Source organism: Heterocephalus glaber, unplaced genomic scaffold (assembly GCF_053883595.1).
Source record: "Heterocephalus glaber isolate CG9 unplaced genomic scaffold, H.glaber_assembly_v1.0 deba00000768, whole genome shotgun sequence".
In the NCBI taxonomy this organism is placed as follows: Eukaryota; Metazoa; Chordata; class Mammalia; order Rodentia; family Bathyergidae; genus Heterocephalus; species Heterocephalus glaber.
In genome coordinates, this window is record NW_028258162.1 from 1,295,243 (window position 1) to 1,320,677 (window position 25,435).

Sequence of the window (25,435 nt, forward strand, 5' to 3'; positions counted from 1 at the left end):
AGACTCACAGGGCAGAGTCTGGGAGAGTTGAGAGGCCAAGTGTGCCTATCTTAAGCTGTATTACCTTCCTGGCATTAAGACATGACACTGTGCAGTGAAGCATTGCTAGCCAGGGCTGTTCCTGTGAGCTTAGTGTTCAGAGTTAGTGTAAAATCAGTTGACCACCTGGTCAAACTTGGTCTCCAGCTGCCTCTTCCCGGGGGGTCAGGCCAACATGTGGCCTAAGGGGCCTGCCACAAAGGAGAAAGATGCTGCCATCACTCAGGACATTTTAGAAGTTTAGAGGTTTCTTTCTAGGAGCCTGGTACAAAGCCGAGACCTCACTTAGGACAAGGCCAAATTCTTTCCTGCACACACGATTTAAGTTCACATAGCAAATGTTTCTCAAACACTTTCAGCCCATGCCTAAAACAAGCCTAGTCCATAGAGTGTTATTAAATTAGCTAGTAGCCTTAGGACTTTATGAGATAAGAGTTTCTGCCCAGAAGTTGTTTATATTCCAAATTGAAAATGTGACTGAATACACAGGTCACAGAACAATGTCTTCTTGTGTCCCCTGTTAGCTTCCTCCTAAACCTGTGCCTTGACCCCAGGCCACCCAGAAGACAGAAGGAACCCAATGGTTTGTCATACTTGGCAAAAGACTGTAACTTGGGCTTGAAGCCATGACTGTGGAGGTCCCATTTGCACCTGCTAGTGGCACACTAGCTATGGCTGGGGAGAGAGTCCAGCCATCCTGGGCTAGGTCCACAGAGTAGTTGGCCTTAACTGGCTTCTTATGTCTGCAGTCACATCTCCCCACTGCCCTGCATCTTCATCTGCAGAAGCTGCTTCTGAGGCCTAACCCCCACCTGTGAGCTGGATCCCACCTCCTTTTTGCTTCCAGGTTTCCCCTCTCTTCTGCATCATCAGTTTCTCCTTTTTCGAAAGATGATCACATCCACATATAAACATCTCCCATTTGAAAAGTCAAAACCCACCCCTCAGCCTCAGTACCCTTCTAGCTGCCCCATTTTTCTGCCCCTTCCCAGTGAATCTTCTTGAGTTGTTATAGCCACTGTCTCCTTCTTATCACCTACTTCCTGCCCAGCCCACTCTAGATGGTATTCTTCTCCCTACTACCCACTGAAATTGCTCTTGGCAGAGTCCCCTCCATATCACAAGTCGGGTGGTCACTTCTGTTCTGACTTTGCAGGGTTTGCAGTAGCTTCTAGTATAGTTGACCATTTTCTCTGCTATGAACCTGTGGCCACCCTTGCCAGGTTTTCATTCCACCCCATTGGCTTCTCGACCTTCTTTACTGACCTCTCCACTTCTGCTGAACCTCTGAGTATCAGGGCTCAGAACCCAGTTAGCGCATGTTTCTTGGTGATCCAGGCTGGGCTGTACCTATCCTTCCCTGGCCACTCCTTTGAACTCCAGACTCACACATCTGACTCCTGCTTGACACCTTTCCTTACCCATCTAAAGGGCATTATGAACCTAACATGGTCAGAGCAGAAGTCGTATTTTATTCCCTTAAGCACTGTCCCTCCCCCTCACCCAATTTCCCCCTAGCAGATTAGCCAGTTTTTCATGTAGGCCCTGAGCCCCTCTTTGCCCTTGTCCCATCCTACCTCTCCTTCATGGTGCTCTAGTTACACTGGAAAGGGAAGAGCCTTTGTATGGGTTGGCTCCTCTCTCTGAGATGCTCCCCTGCCCCCTCGCCTTCTGGCACAGCTTGCTCTGTCATGACAGCGTAACTGTGTTTCCTCAACCAGACAGTCCAAAGTTGCCACTGGCTCACTGGCTACAACCTCTCCTTTTAATATTCTGGGTGTACTTTCAGCTAAGATTATTCTTGTCTGTTCATTTCTTTACCACTTCCACTAGAATGTATGCTCCTCAAGAGTCAGGATTTGCCCACCACTGTACCTCCAGGGCTTAACAAAGTATCAAACACCTATCAGCCTCTAAATACAGTTCTGAGTCACCTAACCACTGGCCACCTAACTGTGGACTCAGGCACTTGCATGCTAAAGAGTATGCAAACTAAAGCCTGTGTTGTCACCCGCCAGTGTAATCTCACGGGACCACCACCACATGTGTAGTCAGTCATGGGCCTAAATGTCTTTATGTGGCATATGACTGTACATCAGAGGTGTACTAAGGAGGGTGGTAGGAGCCAGGTGTGGTGGCCCATATCTGCAGTCCCAGCACTTGGGAGGCTGAGGCAGGAGGATCACAAGTTCAAGCCTAGCTTAGGCAATGTAGTGGCTTAGTGAGACCCTGTTTCAAATAAATAAACAAACAAACAAATAAATAAAGGCTGTGGTTGTAGCTCAGGGAAAGGCCTTGGGTTCAATCCCCAGTGCTGAAAAAAAAATAGGTTGATGGAAAGTGGTTGTGCATGAGCAGTCAGTTGTCTGTAGAATATATGTATGTAGAGTATGTAAATGACAATCACAAAACTAAGTCTCTCTGCTTTTTGTCACTAATCATATCACTCCCTTCTTTAGCAATTTTCTACAAATGACAGGGAAAAAATGCTCCTCCTCTCAAGGCAGACCACTCCCACCTCTCTCTCCCTCTTTAACTGTCCTGCCTGCCTGTGTGGAGATGGTGTCAGAAGCTTGTGGAGACCTGGAAGGGCACAGGTAGCAGGGATGTGCACCGAGGCCCTTACCCGGCTCAGCCTCGATTTTGAGTGGCCAGCGGGGCCCCTGGACACTGTCACTGGCTTGGTGCCATTCCTCAGTCAGACCCCTCAGGCTGGCCTCTCTCAATGGCTATGGAAGAGCCCAGCTTCTTGGTTACTTCTCTCTTCTGTCCTTGCCTGCAATCCTCCACCAAGGTGTTCATTTCTGTGGCTACAGAACCGCACTAAAGGGGACCAGCAGACAGGAGGGTGAAGGTGGTGAGCAGAGGGCTGCCCCCCAGCCTGGTTCATTATGGAAGACACGCCAGCTGGGTGCTGTGCACACTTCAGGGAATAGGGGCGGTTGTGGAAGAAGGACTAGCCACATCTGAGAAAGCCAGGAGGTGGGTGGCTAAGCCTGATTTGACTGATGGGAGCTTGACTTTAGCCTAGTGGGACTCCAGGTTGCCAGAGTTGTAAGCTGTGAGTTGTCGCGGGCTGATGGACAACTCACCCTCTCCACAAGTAGGGACACTGTTCTCAGGGTGGCAGTGACACCTGGTGGCCAGGAATGGCCAAAGCCTCCAGGCTCTCTGCTGATAGTGCCTCCTCCCTGTATCCCTGTTTGACTGTCCCTCAGCACATTTGTGCAGTCCCCTGGGGTCTGTCATCCGGGATCTGAGATGGCTTTACATCCCAGGGCTCTGGAGAGGTGGGAGCTGGCTGTGCCACGTCTTCCAGGAAGAAGCGAGAGAACATCTGTGGACCAAGTCAGGTCAACCAGTGGAGAAGGTGTCTGGGTCCTCTCCTTCACATGGCTGATCTTTCACTCCTCATGACAGTGGTCCCACTCTTTTGTTGTCCTGTAACATGTTCCAGAGCCAAAAGTTGAATTGCTAATGCAGAAATTTCAGACACTGATGGGTAAGTGGGACCTGATCTCTTCGGTGCCCCTCAGTTATGGCACAGAGCTGGCTTCCTGTTTGGCTTGAGAGGTAGATGCATGGTAGGTGATTTCAAGCTCAGCCTTTGGAAGCATTAATACACTTCTGGTGCCAAGGTGAAGATGAGCTTCTGTTTCTATTTTGTCCCCAAGCCAATCAAACCACACCTGGAATGTCCTTTTCAGTCTGAGAGTCACAACCTAACCAGGACAAACTCTTACCTCTAGTCAGAATGTGCTCAGAAGAGGGAGACCTGGAGGTTGGAAGAGGCAGTCGTCTCCAGGAGCCCATGACTCAGCACCTTCACCTCTGATGCTGTCATGCGTTAGAAACGCTTCCAAAGGCAAATCTGTTGGAAAACAGGTTTCGATGCAGTGCAAGCAGTCAACTTGTGAACACTCCGGAGAGGAAACGGCTGCTCTGGGGAGTGGCATGTGGCTGTCACATCCTTGCTGATGTTCAGGCAGGCACAGGATGAGGCTGGGCTGGGGCTGGGACTTGTGGAGCAGGTGACTTTAAAAAATCTCCTTCCAGATCTAGGAAGTGTGATCCAGACTATGCAGCCGCAGGAACTGGGAAGGTTGTGACAAGAGCGCCTCTGGCTCTGGTGGGACATTCTGCCAAGCCTCTTGTGCTGGCCTTGCCTAAAGAGAGACTTTGCACATTTCCAGACAAGTCTTTGCAGCCACAGAGGCTCTACAAGCTGTGGTCTGTGGAGTGCAGGGAGAGCAGGACAGAGAAGGGCCCTCTCTGCTCTGAGAAGTGGAGCCCAGAGAGCTGTGCACTTGGGGAAGGGATGTTGCCGTCCCTCAGATCCCAGACATGGGACTAAGCTTTGCTCAAGCTCGGAAGAGGTAAATTTAGGACAAACAAAAGGCCTTCCTGCTTCCCACAGAAGGACTGGGTTTAGAGAATTGGTTCCCCAGTGAATGTAAGCTGAGAATTTGAGGAGTCTTGGGGCAGGTTCAGTTAAAGCCACGAGTCACTAGATCCCTTAACAGACTATTAAGAGAAACTGACTATTTTGGGACTGGCTTAACTTTCAGGGACATCTTTAATCACTTGAAGCTGACATTCTGACCTAGGGTGACCAGACCCTCAGTGCCCCCACAGGAATCATGGATTGCCCCCCTGGGACTCTTCTGGTGTCCTTAGGTTATGGGAGAGCCCTGATTCAGGAGCTGAGCTCTGCCCTCAGAGCAGTGATTGCCCTCAGGAAGGAAGGAGGAGCAGCTCATCCTCAGACACCTTTTATAACCTTTCTGAGGAAGGAAAGTGCCACTGGTAACTGCAGGAGTGAGCCTGGAAAGGTCCCAAGGTGCCGAAAACACGCTGTTCCCTTTGCTCTGAGTAAACCTACAACCTCCTGACCACATTCCTTCCTGCTGCTTCATTCTCCCTGGGGTCCTAGACTGGGGGAGTGGGGCCTGGGGGAGCTGATCAGAATAGTTCTGTGGAGTGTCCAGCAAGGAGCTTGGCCTGGCCCCTTTCCTGGGGCCAGACCCTGGGACCCTTTCCCAATTTCCTGTCTCAGATATGCTGAGCAAGCACAGGCCTTCCTCCTTGGTGGGGGCAGATGGTCTCAGGCCAACAACCCTCAAGAGTTGAGTCACTCAATGTCTTTCCTTCCTCAGCCTTCCATCCTGCTAGAACCTCAGATAGGAGCTCCTGTCTCTCTGCTTGTCTGCTGAAAGCCACAGGATGGCAAATTAAAGGTGCCTTTGACAAAGATCCACAGACCTTCATCCGTGGTCTTGTTTTCTCTTCAGGCCAGTGATTTCCTTCCCAGTCACCTCAAGAGCTAATATTTACTCTCTCTAAACTGGCTTTGCTGCATCTGCAGGGACCTTGCTGGAACTAAGTCAGCGATATGCAGAGGGCATGTATAGCCCAGCCCCAAACCCTCTGCACACGACACCACCATGCACCAGGTGGCAGGAAGCTACCCGGCAGTATCTTCTCCACTGATGCATCTTCATATTGTAACTTAATTCCTCTGAAATGGCCTCTGCTATTGTTTAAGGTATAGTGGTGATGCTTACTTCTATCACTGCTTTGCCTAGCTCTTTTCGGTTTATAAAGCATTTTCATTATTTGAAGGCTCAGAGCCCTTATGTGAGATAGGTTGGGCTAGCAGTTCTGTCTTTGCTTGCATCTCTGCAGAAAGAATGAAGATGGCTGCCTGGGAGGAGAGCTGAGTCTTCTGGCCCCCAGTCCAGGGAGTCCTGCTCAGTCCTGTGTCCAGCCCTTTTGATTTCCCCACTGCAGCACAGGAGAAGGTAGAAATAGAGAGAACAGAGCATATCTGGGCCTGTGTAAGGAGAACACTTGCTCTCCTCCCTTGACCCAGGCAGTCTGAGTTTCACCAGTTCTGTCAGGCGCCTGGCTTCTCTGATCAGCAAAGCCCCGAGGGTTCTGCACAGCAGGATACCAGCCTAGTTGGCTTCCACGGAGAGCAGAGCCTGCTCTTCTTCCCAGGCCCTCCAAAGCCTTGGCCTGTGGACATCTCTGCTGAGGACCAGCAGGCCTGAGTCTTGCTGGGCTCAGGACTGCATTGTTGAGAGGGTTTATCTCTTGTCTCATCTCAGATACCCAAAGAACTGAAAAATGGAATTAATGGGTGCCCAGAGCCCCAAGAGCCTTCAGAAGTCATCTGCCCATAACTATCAAGCCCCTCCACAGCGTCTCTGACCAGAGCCTGCAGGTCCTGCTCAAACACCTCTCATGCCAAGAAGCTCACTACTCCCACCCCCCAACCCCTTGTTGGGATGCGGATTCTAGTCTTCAGTCTTCTGCAAACCCTGAGTGCTCCCACAGTTACCTCATTTTGTCCTGACAGTCTGTCCATTTGGGACACTGAGAATCAGAGATTAAGTACTCTGCCCAGAGTCACATGAAGAAAGATTTTGTTTTCAGACCTCACACCTTCTTATCTGCCCAAGAGACACATTTTATTCTGTTAGCTTGTGCCTTACAAGAGGTAACTGGAAGTGGTGACGGTGCTTCCTCATGAGACTTGCACAGCTGCAAAAGCAGAGGACTTTGACTCCCGTCACTGAGACACTGCTGTATCTCCAGCCGCATCAGATTTTGGCAGCAGCATCACAAACCCTGAGTTTCTGGTCATCCTATAATCCCTTTTTTTCTTACACTGCTATAAGGCCATTTTCCCCCTCCCTTTCTATGTACAGCTGGTCACAAGCACTGGACTTCACATTCTTACCTGTTTGAGTCAGCCTCACTTCCTGAGAGAAACTGCTGCTCAGTCTGACCATAGGCTGCTGCCCCAGGCTGGCTACAGGCCAGACTTTGGCAGTGACGCCTGAGTGGCCAGACTTGTGTGGAATTCGGCATCCCAGGAGCCTCTTGGTGACTGGAGACAGATCCCATGGTAGCCAAACCCATAGGGAATAGGGCTCAGCTCCTAGCAGACAGCAGGCTTGTGGGAGGACCCAGAGTGTCTCAGCCTGGCAAGGGACAGTCCTTGGGGATTGTCCTCCAGCCCTTCCATATCCCTGAGAAGTCTTCAGTACACAATCTCGGTGGAGTCAGGACAGGAGAAGATCTCTAGGCACCATCAAGGGTGGCCAAGGACATTCCCAGGCTCCAACACAGAGCTTTGGGTAGGGCAGTTTCAGTCTCCTGTCCTTTGAGTATCTCACATGTATAGTTCTGTGGCCGAGGAGAGCCAGGCCCAGCCTGCATGGTAGGATCACTGCTTTGAGTGGATTCTGGAGTGTCTGAGTTCTTCCACTGAAGAAGACCTTTGAGGGTTTTTTTCTGGAATCCTAGGTTCTCAGGGTTAGGAGGAACCTTAGTGTTCATTTTGTCCACTTCATATTTAGTGGAGGAATATTCTCTGCAATATCTTTGCCAGGTAACCCTCTAGCCTCTGTATAAATACACCCACCTCTCAAGCCAGCTGATGACCCCGATTTTATAATGGGAAATTCTCCCTGTGGGTGAAAGTCTGCCTTTCTGGAGCTTTGGCCCACTGGCCCTGGCTCTGCTGTCTTGTTGTGAGGTCTCCCATACCCCTTTCTGAAACAACCAGTCCTTGGAGGACAGCATCATTAGCTGTTCTTGACCAGCATCTGTGTCCATTCATTGGCAGCCCTCTGAGTACTGCATGTAGTGAGGCTCTGGGGCAGGGGACTGGCAAGAGCCATTCTGTTGGCTCTACAAGCTCTGTGTTTTGCTGTCCTGTATCTGAGTATCTGTCTCAGTGAAAAGTCATGACATAGGTGGTGTGGCTAGACTAGAAAATTAACAGTAAGGTCAGGACAGGAAGGAGCAGGTAGGACATAAAGATTAGAGAAAGCTGGGAAGGTTAATTCCAGGCATCCTGAAGCAATCAGGGATGCTGATAAAATAGTATCTACCCCATAAAGCCACTGTGAGGTATGAGGAAGATACAGTGTGAAAGTGCTCCCCCATTGGCTAACACACAAGAAGCACTCAGTAAACATAAGCTCAAAAGTACCTAGAATACAGGCAGGGAAAGGGCTTGGGAGGGTAATAGGTAGCCATGGAGAAGACAGACTGGAGAGAGAAGAGTGGAAAAAATTAGTCTGTTCTATTCCAAGCAAGAACCAATAGAGGCTGTCTAGGTTGATATAGAAGCTGATGAATCTTGGATGACAAGAGGGAGCAACTCAGGCACTTTGATGACTGTTGGGCAGAGTGGTCCCCAGCTGGCTCCCTGGGTAAGGGTATTAGGGAATCAGGGCCCAGAGCCAGTCTCACGGATCCCATGAGAGTACTTGGGAGAAAGGAAAGGGAATGTTGGTTTCTGGCTGTAATTTGCAAGTAGCTGGGGTTTGTAAGTCCAGGGGCAGTTTCGGATGCTCTTCTTGAGTCGTTTGAAATAAGGCTGTTATCAAAAGACAATGAAACTGCAAAGAGTAGCACTTCTACTTTTGGTAGTGGGCTGAAAACAGGCCATAACAGGCAGGAAGACAGATGGCCAGAATCAAAGCCCAGGGACAATGAGGACAGGAGGAGGCGCAGTGTTCAGTGGGAAAGTGGGAGGCTGTCACAGGGAGAGGGCACTAGGTGAGGAAGTGGGGCCCACTCCACAGCCTGCCTTTGGAAGCCCCTTGGTGACATCACATCATCAGTCTGCAGGATTTAGGCTCCATAGGCTGTTTCCCTTTGCTAAAGTCAAGCGCCAAGTGCTCCCTGCCTTTAACACAGATGGAAGACAAACCAAGTCATGTGCAATTTTGATCCTGTCAGGACGGAATCAGAATCCCAGAAGGGATTCTGAGGGAAGAGGAAGCAAGGGTCTGGAGCCATATTGTTGGGCAAATGTAATGATGCTCTTTGAGTGGGAAAACAGCTTGGCCTTGAACACTTTCCAGACATTAACATCCTGCTCCTTCCTTCTGGGTGAGGAGGATTCTGGGAAACACGTGGTTGTTCTCTCTCCAGTCCCTCCCCATGGGGGTCCCAGCTCAAACTGACCCCACTCTGCTAACTCCAGGTGAGAAACAAGCTTGGCCACCAGGTCCAGCCGCTGCTTCCCTGCACCCAATCCTGTCTCTAGAGCTGGCATTGAATCCCTTTTACTTTATTTAGCAAGCCAAGCCTGTAAATGCATGTAGGACCTAGACATTAGGTGGGCTCCCAAGAAGAAACCAGGTGAGGTTGGACTCCAAGCATCTAGAAAAGACAAGCCTGAGAGAGGGAATGAGGAAGAGCTGAAGAGTCTCGGGTGCTGCATGTCAGAGTGTTGGTGTCCCACCTTGTCCAGCTGCAGCCTGAGGCTGGTGGAAGAGCACAAGCTTGTGACAGACCCCACCGGAGCCCACTGCACCCCAGGGTTTCTCTTTGGAATTCACTCAGAGTTTTGTTTTTATCTCTTGCATTTTTGTTTTCCAGAGTGGAACACTCAAGGACCCAGACTCAAGCAAGACCCCACCTCAGCGGCCACCCCCCCAAGGTTGTTTACAGTACATTCTCGACTGTAACGGCATTGCAGTAGGGCCAAAGCAGGTCCAGGCTTCCTAAATGATTGCTAGTTCAATTTTCAAAGCAGAAATTTTAAGCCAAAAATAAAAATCAAGGAAAGAAAGGAGAGCAGGAGGGAGCGGCGGCCCTGCGGCCCGCACGGCACCCCCACTGCAGCCTGGACTGTTTCCCTATGCAGTGTCAGCCCGTGAGGTTCTTCACCTGTTCCTGTCCGTGCTTGTAATGCGCCCTCTTGTTCCTCTGTGTAACCTGTGATTCCGGGGCTGTGTGTCAACAGTGTACAAAAGAATCGTGCCTCTACCCATCCAATGTGACTCTGTCTTCTGGGTGGTTTGATAGTGTTTTTTAAAGCACTACATAACAGGGGGGAAGCTAGGAGCACGGGGATGGACAGGGGAGAAAGAAAAACCAGACAATAGGACTCAGCTCCCCTCTTCCTCCCGGGGCTCACATTAACCCCCACCTCCATGAGTGTGCTTGGGACCTTCAGTGAACTGTGCTTTGCTTCCTTTCTGCATGACTCGGGTAAATAGATAGAACTCTAAGAGATTTTCGAGGTCTAATTTCCATTGCTTCATCCGTTGAATTTGAAGGCATCCACCTTTTTCTCCACTTGCTAAAATTTGGTGCAGTTTGAGTTTATGTGAATAGGCTGGCTGTGCCTGTACAGCTCTTGTGTTTTTAGTGATGAAATACAAAGAACAAACTACTTCCAGGAATGTGTTCTGTATTTCTCATCCCAGTGTACCCTTCGTTTTCTTTATTAACTAATTAGCTGTGAGATTAATCGAACAACAACAGCAAAAAAACCAATGGGGCTGCCAATGTGCAATATCCAGGTGAACTTGTGAGTATTTTTCTGTGTGTTGATCTCAGTCCTCTGAAGTTGTTCCTTCCTGATTGCTGTTTCGGAACTGGCCATATGTGTGTCTCTGTAGAACTGGGGCTGCTCTGTGTGCCCCAGAGCTCGGCCTATGCACAGAGATGATGCTTTAGCAATCTTGAGCCTAGAATGCAGGGAGCTGGTGAAAGTCTGGAAGTATCTGAGCATTCCTGAGGCCTCATAACATGAGAGTAAACCAGAAACGCCCATGGCACCCGAGTGGGTGTGCTGCCTGCTGAACCCCGAGGGCTCTCTCTTAATTGCTGCCTCTTAGCAGAGGCCCAGTGAAGAGCTCTCTGGGAAGAGCTGTCTCAGATGTGGCATCTGCTTGTGTTTTGGACAGAGGCCTTCAGCTTGAGGATCCCTCACCAGCCTGTCCTCTCTCATCCAGCAGGCAGCACGTGGGCAGGTACTAAACCAGGGCTCGGGGCAGTGCCTCATCTTGCCATCTCTGGGCAGGGCCGGGAACAGGTTCCAGGTGGCCTTCTCTAGCACTATGGCCTGTGGGGGTTCATGCCAGCAGTTTGCTTTTGAGAGGAAATGCTTCTGGCTGTCCTTCTACATTCCCTCCCCTCTGTACTGGCATGGCCCCACCCTGGAGCAGCAGGGGAGAGGTGCAGGCAGTGTTGGTAGTGTGTAGCATGAGTGACGTGCCCAGGGGAATGTGCCCTGCTTCCTCCTTGGGTTGCTGGCAAATTCTGAGGCCATGGAGAAATGTGTAATGTGAGTGTCCTGGCCTGTGACCTCACCCCTAGAGGGCAAGGGCAGTCAGTCTGCTATAAGTACTTTCCTATATGCATATATGCACTTCTAGATCCTTAGTACCTCCCAATCAGATGAATGGTAAAAGGAAATGAAGTGACATGTCTCAGAATGGAGGAATACTTTTCTTTTTTGTTTTAAATTTCTCGTCAAGTGGTGAGCTGATAATGAGTGGTGTTGCTTCTCTGCATGTTATCAGTGTGTTCATCCAGGTGCTTTTCATGTGACATTTGTGAGCCACAAATACAAAGTTGCCGTTTGAATTCAGTCAGGCTCAGGATGGTGTCAGCCAAGGCCTCTCAGGTGGGAAAGAAGCTGATTAGGACTCCCATTGCCCAAAGCAAACAGACAGCATCACCTGACTGTCACGTGCCCTCAGGCAGCATGCTAAGGGACAACTCTGTGGCCTGGGGGACATATGTCACGGTATAGGATCGCTGTTCAGGTGTTTTGTACCCATTTCTTTTCTGATGTTGTCCCCTTTTTTTGTACTTATCCAGCTGGGAGACCCTCAGCCACTGCTGGAAGTGTGATTGAAGTACCTCTCTTTTGTGACTCTTGTACAGCTTAATGTGCAATAAAGGAAAAGTTATATCTGTCTTCAGTGTTAAGTTGTACAGTTCCTGGCTACTCAAGTATCTCTGTGCAAGTGGGAAAGCATGCAGGTTTCTGGTACAAGATCCTGAGCTATCAATCTGAATTCCTTTATAAGAAAACACTAATAATACAAATGATATCAAACTTGGGGAAAGACAAAAGCTAAATAACATGAAAAAAATCTGCTAATCTGTCATCTTCGCCGGTTGTTTGATTTGAACTCGAAACTTCTTATACATACAGAATTCCGTGTATTTATGTATCCATTGATTTATGTGTAACTAACCCCAGAATTAATGAATTGGTTATTGGCAAAGGGTCGGGGAATGGGCTGCTAATCATGGATGCCTAGTAGCATAGACACACAGTTGTGCCTTTCCAGGGGGGACAGCATGGTAGTCCAGGACACCCCAAACCCCTGTTGAGTGTCTAAGAGCCTGTTCCGTCCAGCTGGCCTCTGGATGTGGACTGTGGGACTGAGGCTGAGAAACGGTCCTCGAGGCCTGCTCTGCATCCCTTTTTTTTTTTTTTTGGTACCAGGGATCAAACTTGGGTCTTTGTGCTTGTGTAGCAGGTGGTGAAACCACTGAGTTAAAACCCCGGCCCCTCTGCATCATTTTCACTAGTCAGTTTGCTCCTGGGTCATATTTTGACTTCTGGATATGGCGACCCCATGGCCCAGTAAGGTCTGGGGAGACTGTTACCTGACGTACTGCCTGTCAACCCCCAGATGGTGGAGGGCTTTTCTGTCTTCAGGCTACCAGATGATTTTGCATCTCCTTCTGGGACAGCAGGATGCCAGTTCTTCCTAGGCAGGCTCTTGGCCAGGTGCCCACAGTGACCCTGGGGGAGAATGTGGTTTGGCCATCTAGAGGGTTTCACCACACACCTGAGTGACAAGTACATTGTACCAGAGCCCTGGACGTCCCTGAAAGGCAAAGGAATGCCTGGAAAGGAAGGGTCGGTCCTGTTGTGGGAGCTAAGGCTATGGTGACACCTAGGTGGGGTGGGTGGTGCTCAGACACTGTGGGCATGCAGCTGGTGAAGGGCCCCTCGAAGAGACAGTGTAAGTCGGTGGTCATCAAGGATGATTAGAAAGCACAGGGTCCTTTTAAAGAACTTTCTTGTCCATTATCATCTTGGAAACACTACTCTCTTAAATGGTAACTGAGACTAGGGCTTACTTCTTTAACAGTTGTATGGTTGCAAACACCAAAGCTCAGAGAAGCCTGGTGACTTGTTCAGGGAGTCACTGGCAGACAGTGTCTTGGGTTTTTTGATTCCCATCATTGGTGCTCTTCCCACTGCCCTCTCCTGCATCTGATGTGTGGAATCCGGGACTTCTTGACAAACCCCAGAGCAGGATGGCTTGTACCCGAGGAATCCCTGAGGAAAGGGTGGGATCCTCCCCACCCTGTGTTCTGCAGTGACTCAATTGCTTTGTCTTGGTGGTGATGTATAAGGGCAGAGGGGAGGCCCTCAGAGCCTCGGGTGGCTTCTTGTAACTGAGCTTATCCTTTTAGTAATTAACTAACCACACCCTTTGAGCGTAGATTCTAAGGACGCCTTTGATGTGGTTAAATTATGAAGTTTCTCTTGTACTGAACCTAGGGGGCCCTGGGCATCCCCAAGGAATGCAGCCCCCAGGCAAGGTGCTGCCTCCACGTCGGCTCCCCCCTGGACCATCAGTGCCACCTTCCTCTTCCTCCTCCTCTTCCTTCTCCTCGGCTCCTCAGCGGCTGGGCGGCCCCACCGCCACCCACGAAGATGCATCCTCCAGCAGCAGCTCACTGGCAGAGGCCCAGCTGGCCCAGGCCACACCTCCGCAGAAGCCCCAGCCTCACCCTCAGCTCAAGTAAGAGACTTTCAGCAGGGCTTCCCCACCCTTTCCTGCCCTCCTCTGCCTGGCCCAAGCTGCTAGGAAGCTCCTTCAGGCAGGCGTCCTCCCTCCTCCAGATACTTGTGGTGGGTTTCTGTGGGTTGCTTTGTGTTTGCTTTTTGGGGTTTTTGTTTTTTGGTGAGGGGAATGGTTGGGGCTGATCTGGGAGGGAAGGAAAGGGGGACATGAAAGTCAAGGTCTAGCCAGAAGCACACATCTTACCCTTTCTTCCTGCACCACCGCGGGAGTCTTGCCTTTGCTAGTCTTGCCCTAGCTTAGGGTTTGACTGTTGTTTTTTTTTTTAACACCATCTCCCATTCTTTTTTCCTTCTTTCTTCTCTGTTGTGTGCCTCTCCCTTCTTCTAAAAATTAAATAATAGAGTCTGTCTTGCTTCTGACTCGCAGGTCAGGGTGTTTAGTCAGCAAGGCTGCCCAGGAGAAGGGGAAGTCCTTAGCTCCATTTTAGCTTTTACCTTCAGCTCTGTGCGAAGGTGCTGTGGGCAGTGAAAGGGTGCTCAGTGCTCAGATAGACGTCTGCAGCAGCATTCTCTGGGCTCCCAGCCTCTGGGGTCCCTCGTTCCTGCCACACTGTCCTGTGTAGGAACATCCCAGGACCCCTGGGAGATAGGGGAGGACAGCGTGTGGGTACAGATAGCTGTCAGTTCCACCTGTTCCCCCAACCCAGACAGGCCTATAGCTACTTTCAGTATCCGCAGACACTCTCCTGCCAGCAGAGACAGTGGTGGCTGAGGCCTGGGAGTGACCCACTGTGCTTCCAGTGTGAGACAGTGGGTGAATCTTCAACAGGGAGGAGAGGGGCAGTGGGTGTTTAGGTTTAGATGAGCCATTTAGACCATCTAGTCATTGCACAGAGGAGAATTCCATTGTTTTCTTTCCCAAAGCCATTTCTCTGGTGGGTGAATGGCAGACCCAGGGCTGGGGCTCAGCTGTCCAGGCGGTCACTTGCTCTGGGTCTTCCAGTCGTAGAGGCGGGAGGAGCATTGCCCCCTCTGTTCCCCAGCTCCCACCATGGCCCCTCTTACACCTCGCCTGCCTATCACCTCCCCGCCACCACTTACTTTCTGCACACTGACTCTTGGGCCTCTCCTGCCTTCTCATAGCCACCACTAGCCTGGGTGAGGGCAGATCTTTGGTTTGTTACTGCCTCTGGGCTGAAGCTGTTGAATTGAGCCAGCATCTGATGACATGCTGGAGGCTTGCACAGGTGTGTGCTGCGGAGTCCCCCTCCCAGAGGCCAGCACGCTGGGGCTCATCCCCAGTCACAGCGAAAGGCAGGCATCTGCTTACAGACACTGCAGGAGGAGAGACTGCTATGGGTCCTATAGAGGGCTTTTCCTGGGCGGCACCCAGCTTTAAGAGAGGGCAGGTAGACCAGAGACATCAGAAGAGTGCTGGAGGCAGACACCTGCACAAAGAGCCTGTTGGAGTTGAGAAGGAGACAAGCCAGGCTGCTGGAGAAGCCAGACCTTATGTCCCCTTCTGAAGTGTAGGCTTGGCCTCCCCATGGGCTCTTGCCTTCACAATTTTTCTCTCTGAATCATTCGCTAGTCTCTGAAGGGAAAAGTAGACCCTTAAAATGGGTGTGGTTCGGGCTTTTTCATTAGTAAACTGCCTAATAATCATGGCCTGATACGTATCTCCTTGCTCCTGCATACCCTGAACCCGCAGACCTCACATTAGGCCCTCTCTGAGGAAGGCTGCAAGGGTGACTACACCCTCTCTAGGAAATGGGAGGGCACTGGAGGCATTGAGCTGTGAATCAGAGAAGGGAGAAGAATGGAGAGGACCGAGGGGCTAGACAACACCGTGTTACCAAACATCTTCACGTCACATGAAAGTCAGATTGCAGAGAGGCACGTGGCTTACAGTCAGAGGTCAGCTGAGGGGCAGAACCAAGGCAGTGACAAGGGCCTCCTAGTGCCGTGTCCACCCCGTGGTGGGAATGGGACTGCAAGAGCCCACTGGGCCCTAGTCTCTGCCTGTCACCAGCTCAGCACTTACTAACTTGGGGCCTCAAGTCTTTCCTCATTAAGGAAAAGAAACAGGGCTGGGGTGCAGCTCAGTGGGGAGCACTTGCCTGGCAGGTGCAAGACCCTGGGTGCCATCTTCAGCACTGTGGAAAAGTAAAAAATAAAAATAAATGAAAGAAGCAGCCTTTGAGTCATCCCTTCTTCCTCTTTCCTGTCTCTCTGCTTTCCCTTCTCCCTGGTTCCCACACTGCTCCTGTCCTTCCTTCCCTGCTCAGTGGCCCCGAGGTGACAAAGGAGTGTAGGGGCAGTAGCATGGCCCCTCTCACTTTCTCCTGTCACCCTGACCTCTAGGGGTGGGAATGGGGCTCCAAGTGTGTGGCCCCGTGTCGCCGTCCCTCCCTGCCTCACTGGGAACATCACCCTTTCACGTTCTCTTTGGTTTTTATCTTCAAGCAAGTCGCAGTCCCTGACAAATGCCTTCAGCTTCTCTGAGTCCTCCTTCTTCCGGTCTTCAGCCAATGAGGATGAAGCCAAAGCAGAGACCATCCGGAGCTTGAGGAAGTCCTTTGCCAGCCTCTTTTCTGATTAGCACTTCAGATACCTGGGACACCCGGCCCAGCCAGGAAAGGCATCCAAGACAGTCACCAATAGCAGTCAGCCATGCCTGGTGGTGGTGTCCCTGACTTTGACGTGCGTGGCCCCTTCCTCTGCTCTGTTGTGCTCAGTGATATTGTGCAGCCCAAAAGGACCATGTCTGTGACAGTCTCAGGGCAAGTGCCTACCCAGAGGGGACACCTGACATCCGAGAGGAAAGAGCTGCTTCCCTGTAGTCATGACAGCTTCCTTCTGAAGTCGCCATTGCTGTGTTTAGTGGCCTTATTGTGACAGACGTCATGTCTTACTCTTCCTCGTGATGCCAGGGTCACTTGCACAGAGGACTCCTGGCAGCCTAACCTCATTCTAACACAGTGCTCAGCATGCGCCCCTAGTCAGTACTACCTGTGTGGAAGATGCACTCTGCAGGACACCCTGTTGCCTCAAGGATGTTGGAACTTTCCCAAACCTGGATCTCAAGCACACTCGCCCAGCTCCTATGGTCTCTTAGCCGCTGTGGAAACGAAGCATCTGGAGGCTGCTGATTCTCCTGAGAACAAGGGTCTTCAGGGTCCCCTTCCTCCTCTCTGGAGTGTGATTCCTTTGTTCTAGCTGCAGGGACCTTGAACTCCAAGCTGCGCTGTAGTGGAGAATGCATGCCACTAAAACAACCAAATGCCAAATTTATGCTCATCACCTAATAAACATCAAGACCATTGATGTAATAAAAGCAGCGACATTAACCCACATTTGATTCTGCCATGAGGTCTCCCCTGGCCACCCTTTATGCAGAGGATGAGTGAGGCGGATGTGTGTGTTTGCGAGTGTGGAAGTGACAGTCCAGGAGGGTGAAGCTGCTTGTGTTATGTGTGAGTGCTTATAGGTACATGTGTATATGCAGGCACGTGTGTGTCCTTCATAAGCCACTTCTCTGGGGATTCATCTGGGAGACAAGCTCTCCTTCCTTCAGCAACTCAGCATTTCTACCTTTCTTACTAAATTTGTGACCTTTTGACAAGCATAGAACCCGTGCTCCAGGGTCAGCCAGGTTAGACCCACTTTTCTGGTCTGTCAGGCTCCTTGGCAAGAGCCCAGGTGGTAATGCCACTGAGGCTCTGAAGGATGGGGTCCTAGGGCCCCACCCAGGCTTCCTGCAGAGGCCCTCTGCTGAGGGTGGGCCTGAAGGATGGGACTCTGGTGCCTTCACAACCTCTTGATACTCAAGCATATTACCCCAGAGACTGCCAATGCTCTGAAGATAAACACCACATCTGCACTGGTAAAAGAAATCAATGTATTAACATCTTAGCAAAATAATTTCCATGACCCATCCCACAAACTCAATGTGATAGCACTACTCCAAATGCCACTGTCTTGCCGATCCGCTTCACGAACAGTAAATGCTAAGAGGTCAGGGGAAAGGTTTCCTTTTCAAGTCACACTCAGGGTTCAAAGATGAGACATGTAAAACAGAAAATAGAACTTGCCATCCTGTGATCCCTATGGGGAGCAGTCCTCCTTGTTTAATGCATGTTACTAGGCAACAGAACAACCAAACACGTAGGCTGGGGGATACTGAGGCTCATGGTTCCAACCATGGGAGGCAAAGCTTCCTTCTGTCTGCTTATGTTCTAGCTGGTCATGCTGGGGACGGAACCTAGGGCTCACACCTGCTAGGAAAGTGCTCTACCTCTGGACTGCATCCCCAGTCCAACATGTGGATTTTGTTTCATTTTTTTATATGCACGTGGGAGTTTTCATAAGAAAAATGAAGACCTGAAGAAGCTAATGGGCCCAAAACTTACCAGTTTAAACAAAGAATGATGAACTGCAGTGACATGACAAGGCAAAGGAGTCTGGGTGAAAGCCAGTACATGGAGGGAAAGTAAGTAGAAGGGATATGCATCTTCCTAAGTTTTTGTTTGTATAGATACATCTCTGCGTCAATTCCTTGTCTCTGGTGATTGATAAGAATGTTCACTTCCAGCCAGGTGTGGTAGCGCTCACCTATAAGCCAGAACTCTGGGAGGATGAAGAAGGAGGTTGCAAGACAACCCATCTCAAAAAAGGATAGAAGGGGGTGGCTGGAGTTGTAGCTCAGTGCGAAGGCCCTGAATATAATCTTCAGCACTGAAAAAAAAATCACTGTCCCTCCTTATACCAGTTAGGGGGACACCTTCTGCATAAGAAGCTTTAGCTCCTGCTTTAGCAGGAAGAGGGAGGTCGAAGAAACCTCCCCACTGCCCCTGTCATGCTCACTGCCTTCAGCACCAAAGAGCTGGCAGTGCGCCACATCTTGAGGCTTGCTCTGACGCTTCACAGCCAAGAGATTTCCACTCCTGTGCTTTCATCCTCCTGGTTCCAGACAGGTGTTGACAGAATGCATTCATTTTATCAAAAATATTTATTGAGCACTTATTAAAAGCATAAACATTGTGATGGATTCAAAGAAATATTTCCTAACACTTCCTTAGCATCTGCTAACCAGGCTCTGTTCTAAACACTTAACATAAGCAACTTCTTTATTTCTTACAACAAGCCTATAGGACAACTCATTATTTTACACCTGAGGAAATGGAGGCACATTAAAGTTAGATAACTTATTTCCGGTAGAACTGGAATTTAAACCCAAGCAGTATAGCAGAACCCACAGTCTTAGTTCCTTTGCCATATCACTTTTATTTAATCTAGCAGAGGCAATATTATAGTTTTATTAAATTTTACATAGTGTGCTTGCAAAATAAGTGTACAAAAATTCTTCATGCCCGTGTCCACCTCTTCCTTCAACTCCTCTCTGTCCTCTGGCCCAGGGAAGGGAGGGGCAGGAGAATGTTAGAGAACTCGCTACTGATGTTGACCCCTTGTCCTAAAATCATGAGTAACATACCCTATGTATCTTATTCTGATCAAATACAGTTCTGGTTCTTGAAAAATTACTCATTCTTCCACATGTGATGTCAGACCAAAAACCACGAGTAGCTTATTTAGAAAATGAGTCAGCCTGGAGGAACTGCAGGGGTGACAAAAGGGGAGGCATTTACCACAGGTCATGCAGCACCCTAGTCCAAAGGACTCACATATATGGACTCTACTCAGCCTTAGTAATGGGGTGGGAGCAGGGCTGGGGCACTCCCTTCAGAGACAGGCCTCTCGATGCTTCATGGTGGGGGGGGTGGCAGAGACTGGGAAATTGGCTCCTCGAGCCAATCAATAAATATTCAGTATATACGATGATGATGAATGTTCCAAAGCTGGCATCTCCAAAGGCTGGTCATAGTCCTCTGTTGATTGTGAGGCCTTTCATCTACAAGCCAGCCTGAACACTGTGCCAACCACCTCTGCAGCTCTTGGGTTTCCCCTACCCACATACTCACACAGAGGAGAAACCTTCATCCCTGCCCTCATGGAACTCAGCATCCCCTTGGTCAAGATGAATTAATTCTGTTCACCGTGTATCTGTTCACAGCTCTTTACTGCATACTTACTAAGCTCAATCACTTTTATGTGAGGAATATAAAAATGAGTTAAGGCTTTGGCCTTCACAAAATTTATAGCCCAGTAGGACAGATAAGCAAATATAAATGTAATGCCATGAGACAAATGCCCTGAAAATGTTAGCTTGAGGGGAAAATTAAGCTTACAGTAATTGGTGAGGAAATGGGAAACGGAACTGCTAGACACTGCTTGTGAGAGCCTGCATTGGTGCTACCACTTCAGGGAACAATTTGACAGCATCTAATGCACAAACCCCGTGACTAAGCAATCCCATTGCTGGACACTTACTCCATATCCACAAGGAAGCAAGTGAAGGAATATTGGCTGCAACACTCACAAAATGGGAACAACCAACTGTCTTTCATGGGGGAATTAGAATATATTGTGGTTTGTTCATAAACAGGCATACTATGTAGGAGTTAAACAAAACAATGTGAGGAATTCAGATGAGTTCAGATAAGATACGGAAGGAGAACGTGCAACGAGCTTGCCAAGTGCAAAATGGACAATAAGCATACGTGTCACTGTGGAGCACACTTGTAGCTTGGGGTCAGAAAAGGCTGCACCATGTTGGAGAGTTGTGAGTTGCCCACAGGATGGGAACGCAGGCCAGCGGGGAGGGAGGGATACAAAGCATTCAGCTAGTGCATTGTGCAGCTGAGGTTGTATCTAGTTCTGGCCTCTCATTTTACAGAGGAGAAGATCGAGGCCCAGGCACAGAAGGAGTTTGCCAAGGTCAGGAAGATTATCATAGAAGCAAGTAAGTCTTAATCCTAGGTGTCCAAGGGTCAGTCATGGTCCTTCCTGAAGTCAGTGAAATGGTTTCATTCCCCAGGGCTCTCCAGGGAGGAGGAATTCACAGAGGCCAGGAGGAAATGGGAAGAGACAGTGTCTAGCAGTGGAAAGCCTGCGTTTTGGAATCAAATTCTAGTTTAAATCCTGGCTCTGCTAATTATTAATTGATTTTGACTCTATAAGTTATTCAGCTTTTTTGTGTCTCAAGTTCCATGTCTATAAAATGAGAACAATACTGTCTTTCCCAGAAGTTTAAGAATTAAATGAGCCAGGCTTGGTGGCTCCCAATGCTCAGGAAGCTGAGGAAGGCATATTGAGAGTTCAAGGTCAGCCTGGACTACATGTGAGACCCTGTCTCAGAAAACAAACAAATTTAAATGAGCTAATAAACTCTCTTCCCAACAGTGATTGGTATGTGAGAGGATCACAAGAAACGCTCTCTGTCTCAGACACAGAACATCCATGTGAGCCCCAAACCTCCTTCCCAGGACTCCTCCCAGAGTGGCCAAACAAATGCTCATCATTCCTTTCTCTAGCTCAGGCAACCAGGTGGGCATCTAGGGCAATTGTAGCCCATCTGGTGCTTATTCCTAGGGTGTGACTATTTAAATTGAATTGGCTAAATTAAATTGAGGGCGGATTCCTGTGGAGGTAGGGACTGCTGCCAGGCATCCCCTAGCAGTGAACACACTCACCAAAACCATGGCTGCTACAGAAATGACAGCGTGAACCCCATGGACTGTCACGGACATGCCTACAGTGGTGTGCTTTCCCTTCAGGGCAATTCCTGTGTGAGCCAGGCTAACCATTTACTCCAACTGGGCTGTTGCTTGTGCAAGGAAAATAATTACCCCTGAGAATTGTAGTAAATTATTTGAAATATTTTTTTCAGTACTGGGGATTGATCCCAGGGCCTCCTGAATACTAGACAAATGCTCAATCACTGAGCTACATCCTTATTCCTATTTAAAAATTTTATTTTGAGACAGGGTCTCACTAGACTGCTTAGGCTGGCCTTGAATTTGAAATCTGCCTGCTGAGTAGTTGAGATTACAGATGTGCACTAATCCTTGGAAGATGAAGAGTTTTTTTTTACCTGGGAATCCAGGAATTCCTACACAAACCATTCTATGTATTCTGTGTATTGTGCATTTTAGCAGGGCTTCAACAGACAAAAACAGAAAAAAAGATGAAGAAGCATTGCTTAATTTTGATTAAGAAAACACTTAAAACTCTTTTGAATCAAATGTAATGATTAAGCTAGGTAATATGTAAGGTCCAAAATACATTATGAGATAATGTTGTGTGGCTCATAAACTGGTTCTGATGGAAATTAATCCCAAAGTCTCAGCTATGTTTTTGCATAGTTCACCTTTGAAACAAATGTTTAGTCCATCTCGGTTATCGGTTTTGAAAGTCAGAAGATGCATTCCAACAGGAAAATTCTGTTAAAATACCTTAGTCCTTTCTAGCTTACAGGCTCCAGGCTAAAATCAGGTTCCAGTGTTAATGTGTTAATGCGCCATTTAAAGGTGCCTTGTCTTACAAAGCTCCGGTCTCCATCTGTGGCTTCCTTTCTCTCTCGCATGAGCTGTCCTCATTATGGGCTTCACAGTGTCTGAGGCAGGACTCAGACTTGAATGACACTGCTTCTTACAAGTCTCTGTGGAGTTCAAGCCTGTTGAGGGGAAACACGTAGGAAAACAATGCAGTTAGCCATTCTGATTTGCACTCCTTTCAACACTTCTTTCTTTCAGTTTAGGAACTTGCTTTCTGTCTCAGTTGGATACGTATGTGTGTGCAAACATAAACACACAGTTGGTCTATATTTTCTGGACTCTTCTCTTATTTCAAAGGTCCTACTACCCAAGCCACCACCTTATGGAGGAAGTAACCTGAGGGAGGGGAGGAGGGAACACTATAGACTTGTAAAGGGCCTTACTCCCATGCGTAAATGAATGCTCCCCAGGGAACACTGCCCCTCTGGTCATTTTCAGCCACTTCCATATCCACCTACATCTCTTCTGATAAGAACTTCCAGTCACTAGCTACTCCTCTAGACAGGTCACAGCAGAGAGCCACAGCCAGCCCTTAGCCCAGGCTAAGTTCAGCGCCACCCAGCAAACCCTAGTTGATCTGGTTCTAGGGGAGGGTGATTAGCTCCATAGGATTAGGGGGAGACACCAGAGGTCTAGATTTCCTGAATGCTCTCCGGAGCTCCTTTTTTTTTTTGGTACCGGGGATCGAACTCATGACCTTGCACTTGCGAGGCAGGCGCTGTACCACTGAGCTAAATCCCCAGCCCCAGTTTTCTTTCATTACCAAGGAGCTCTGGAGAGGGGCTGGGGATTTAGCTCAGTGGTTCCGCTGCCTACCTCGAAAGCACAAGTTCCAGAGTTTGATACCTGGTACCAAAAAAAAAAAAAGAAAAGAAAGAAAGAAAACTGTAAGATTAGGTCCAGAGAGAGTGCAAGCCAGCCCTAAGCCCTGAGCAGCTTTTGGGCCAGAGCACATCTGGGCTGCGCATCTCCCTTCTGAGTTCTGCTAGACGAATGCACTCTATCTCTTGCAATCTGAAGATGCTTGAGGTTGAATAGTTCACATCACAGCAGTGAACTGTTCAATACATTTCAATATAATTTTAGCAGAAAGAGAAGGGGAGCAGGCTACTTCTAAAGAACCAACCATTGCCTTGTTCCAAGTCCATTGTGATTATTATGGATCAGGGCTTTTATTCACACCTTCAGCATGATAGCCTCCTTGTGGGGTTTCCTGGCTTCAGTTTCTTGCCCAGTTTATCAAGTACATTGCTTTTTAAATCTCTGACCAGATCAAAATCTTGCAGTGAATTCTGGGCCTTAGAAAGCAGGGCTCAATCTTCTTGATATTTAAGACCCTTGGAGTCTAGCCTCAATTTACCAGAGAGGGAGTGTGCCTAGTAGTTAATTGTAAAGGTCTGGGGCTGGCTTCAGTACTGGTTCTACCACTTTCTGGCTGCACAGCCTCAGCCAGTGACTAAATTCTATACTTCAGTTTCCTCACTGGTGACAACTGTAGTAGTAATAGTGCCACCTTGCCCAGCTGCTGTAAGAATGAAATGAGATAGTATGTGGAAAGTACCACGTGCTGGTGCCCTCATGTATAAGGAAGAGCCTGAAACATTTTATTTTCTGTATCATTGCTGTTTTTTGGGTACCTGGGATTGAACTCAGGACCTTGCGCTTGTGAGGCAGGTGAGGTGTCACTGAGCTAAATCCCTGGCACTGTATCATTGTTTTTTGATTTTTCAAATCTTCCCCTCTCAGGGGCAGCTGAACTGCTAGAAAATTCTCTGTGCTTGCTTTTGTATTCTGGCTCCATATCCTGCTCACTCTGTCACTTTGAGCTTCTTGGGCCCCTTACAATTACTTTGCTTACCCTCATTGCCCATCCAAACCACAAGTCTCCAAGTCCCCACTGGGGAGCACCTATTCCATGAAGCAATTTCTGGCCACATTACTGGTCATCCATGATTATTTTCTCACCTCTAATTCTGAAAGCATACTTATTGCTTCTACTACTTAGGAATCATTGATTTTTCTGCATATTCATACCATTTTATTAAAGTGCGTGTGTCATTTATCTCTTTAGTCATAATAACCCTTGTTGTTGCATTAAATTATTGTCTTCAGCTCCTTTTTCTACCACAGACCATGTTTTAGGCTACTTTGAATCCCAGATGTTTTTCACATTTTATTGTGAAAAATTTGAAACATACAAGTAGTTGAAGTAACTGTACAGTGAACACCTTATACTCATCACCTATATTTTACAACTAATATTTTATATTTGCATCACCCCTTATCTCTTCAGCACACTATGTATCCAACAATCTATCTTATTTTTATACATTTCCTAGTCTGTTGCAGACATCAGTACTTTTCACAATCATGCATATAAATCAGTTCTGTCTGATGAGAACTTCGACAGTAATCTAGATTATCCCAATTCTATAATTTTTTTTAAAAAACTAACTTTCTAAAATATTAAGCAGTTAGTTTAACATTGGTCAATCAATAAATGAGTGACTATGTACTGATCACCTACTATGCTCCCAATATTATTCTGAGTTTTGGGAATGTAATGATGAATAAAACAGATAAAGGCTCTACTATAATGACACTTAAGGCTTCATGGGGAAGATGGGTACAGAATAGATCAGTATCAAGAGTTAAATAATAAAGTACATGGGGTCGAACTAAGTCCAGTGCCTTAATAAAGGAATTTTGAGGAGTCATTAGAAAACACAGAGCATCCCAAAAGTCAACCACAGAGCCTTACTGGTGCTGCTCTTCAAATGCTGTCAGGTGCAAAAAGCATCTCTTTACTTTCTGCAAGAATGGGTCGCTGGAGTGCAGAATTATTGTTGTAATCATAGGAGATGCCTCACAAACTCCTGCCAAAGAGATGGAATGCTCAGTCCATGTGGAGTCTGTGTGGGGCATCGGCATGGGCCTAGGAGCTGAGCTGTGACTAAGAACATTGATCTCCAGAGATCCAGGGCCAAGATGCTGAGGTCCACAGGAGGAGTAGGAATTCAGCAAAAACAACCCTAGCCAGTGATGGTGAACCTTTCAGAGCTTTTAATATACAAACAGTGCCCTGTGACAGGAAGTGTGACTTGGATGGGAGCACAGAATTACGGGTGTAAGGATTTGTTGAAGAGTCACTCTTGAGCTGGACTTTGTAACTTCTTAGAAGGCCATACACAGTGAGTGAAACATGCCTTTTCCTTAGAACTTTTTTTTTTTTTTTTTTTTTTGGCATACTGGGGATTGATTGAATTCAGGGCTTTAACACTGAGCTACATCTTAGCATTCTTTGCAGTGAACTGAGCTACATCCCTGACGGTTTTTTTTTTTTTTT

The 25,435-nt window shown here is 48.3% G+C and overlaps 1 protein-coding gene across 1 annotated transcript in view; it reads left to right on the forward strand.

Moving 5' to 3' along the window:
- Positions 1-16,988, forward strand: part of Syn2 (synapsin II) — a 162,315-nt gene extending 145,327 nt beyond the window's left edge. Inside the window, exons 11-13 of the mRNA XM_004875120.3 lie at positions 9,445-9,505; positions 13,388-13,631; positions 16,100-16,988. Of these exons, the coding sequence (XP_004875177.1) occupies positions 9,445-9,505; positions 13,388-13,631; positions 16,100-16,235 (441 nt within the window). The 3' untranslated portion in view covers positions 16,236-16,988. The remainder of the gene's footprint in view (positions 1-9,444; positions 9,506-13,387; positions 13,632-16,099) is intronic.
- The last annotated feature ends 8,447 nt before the right edge of the window (positions 16,989-25,435 follow it).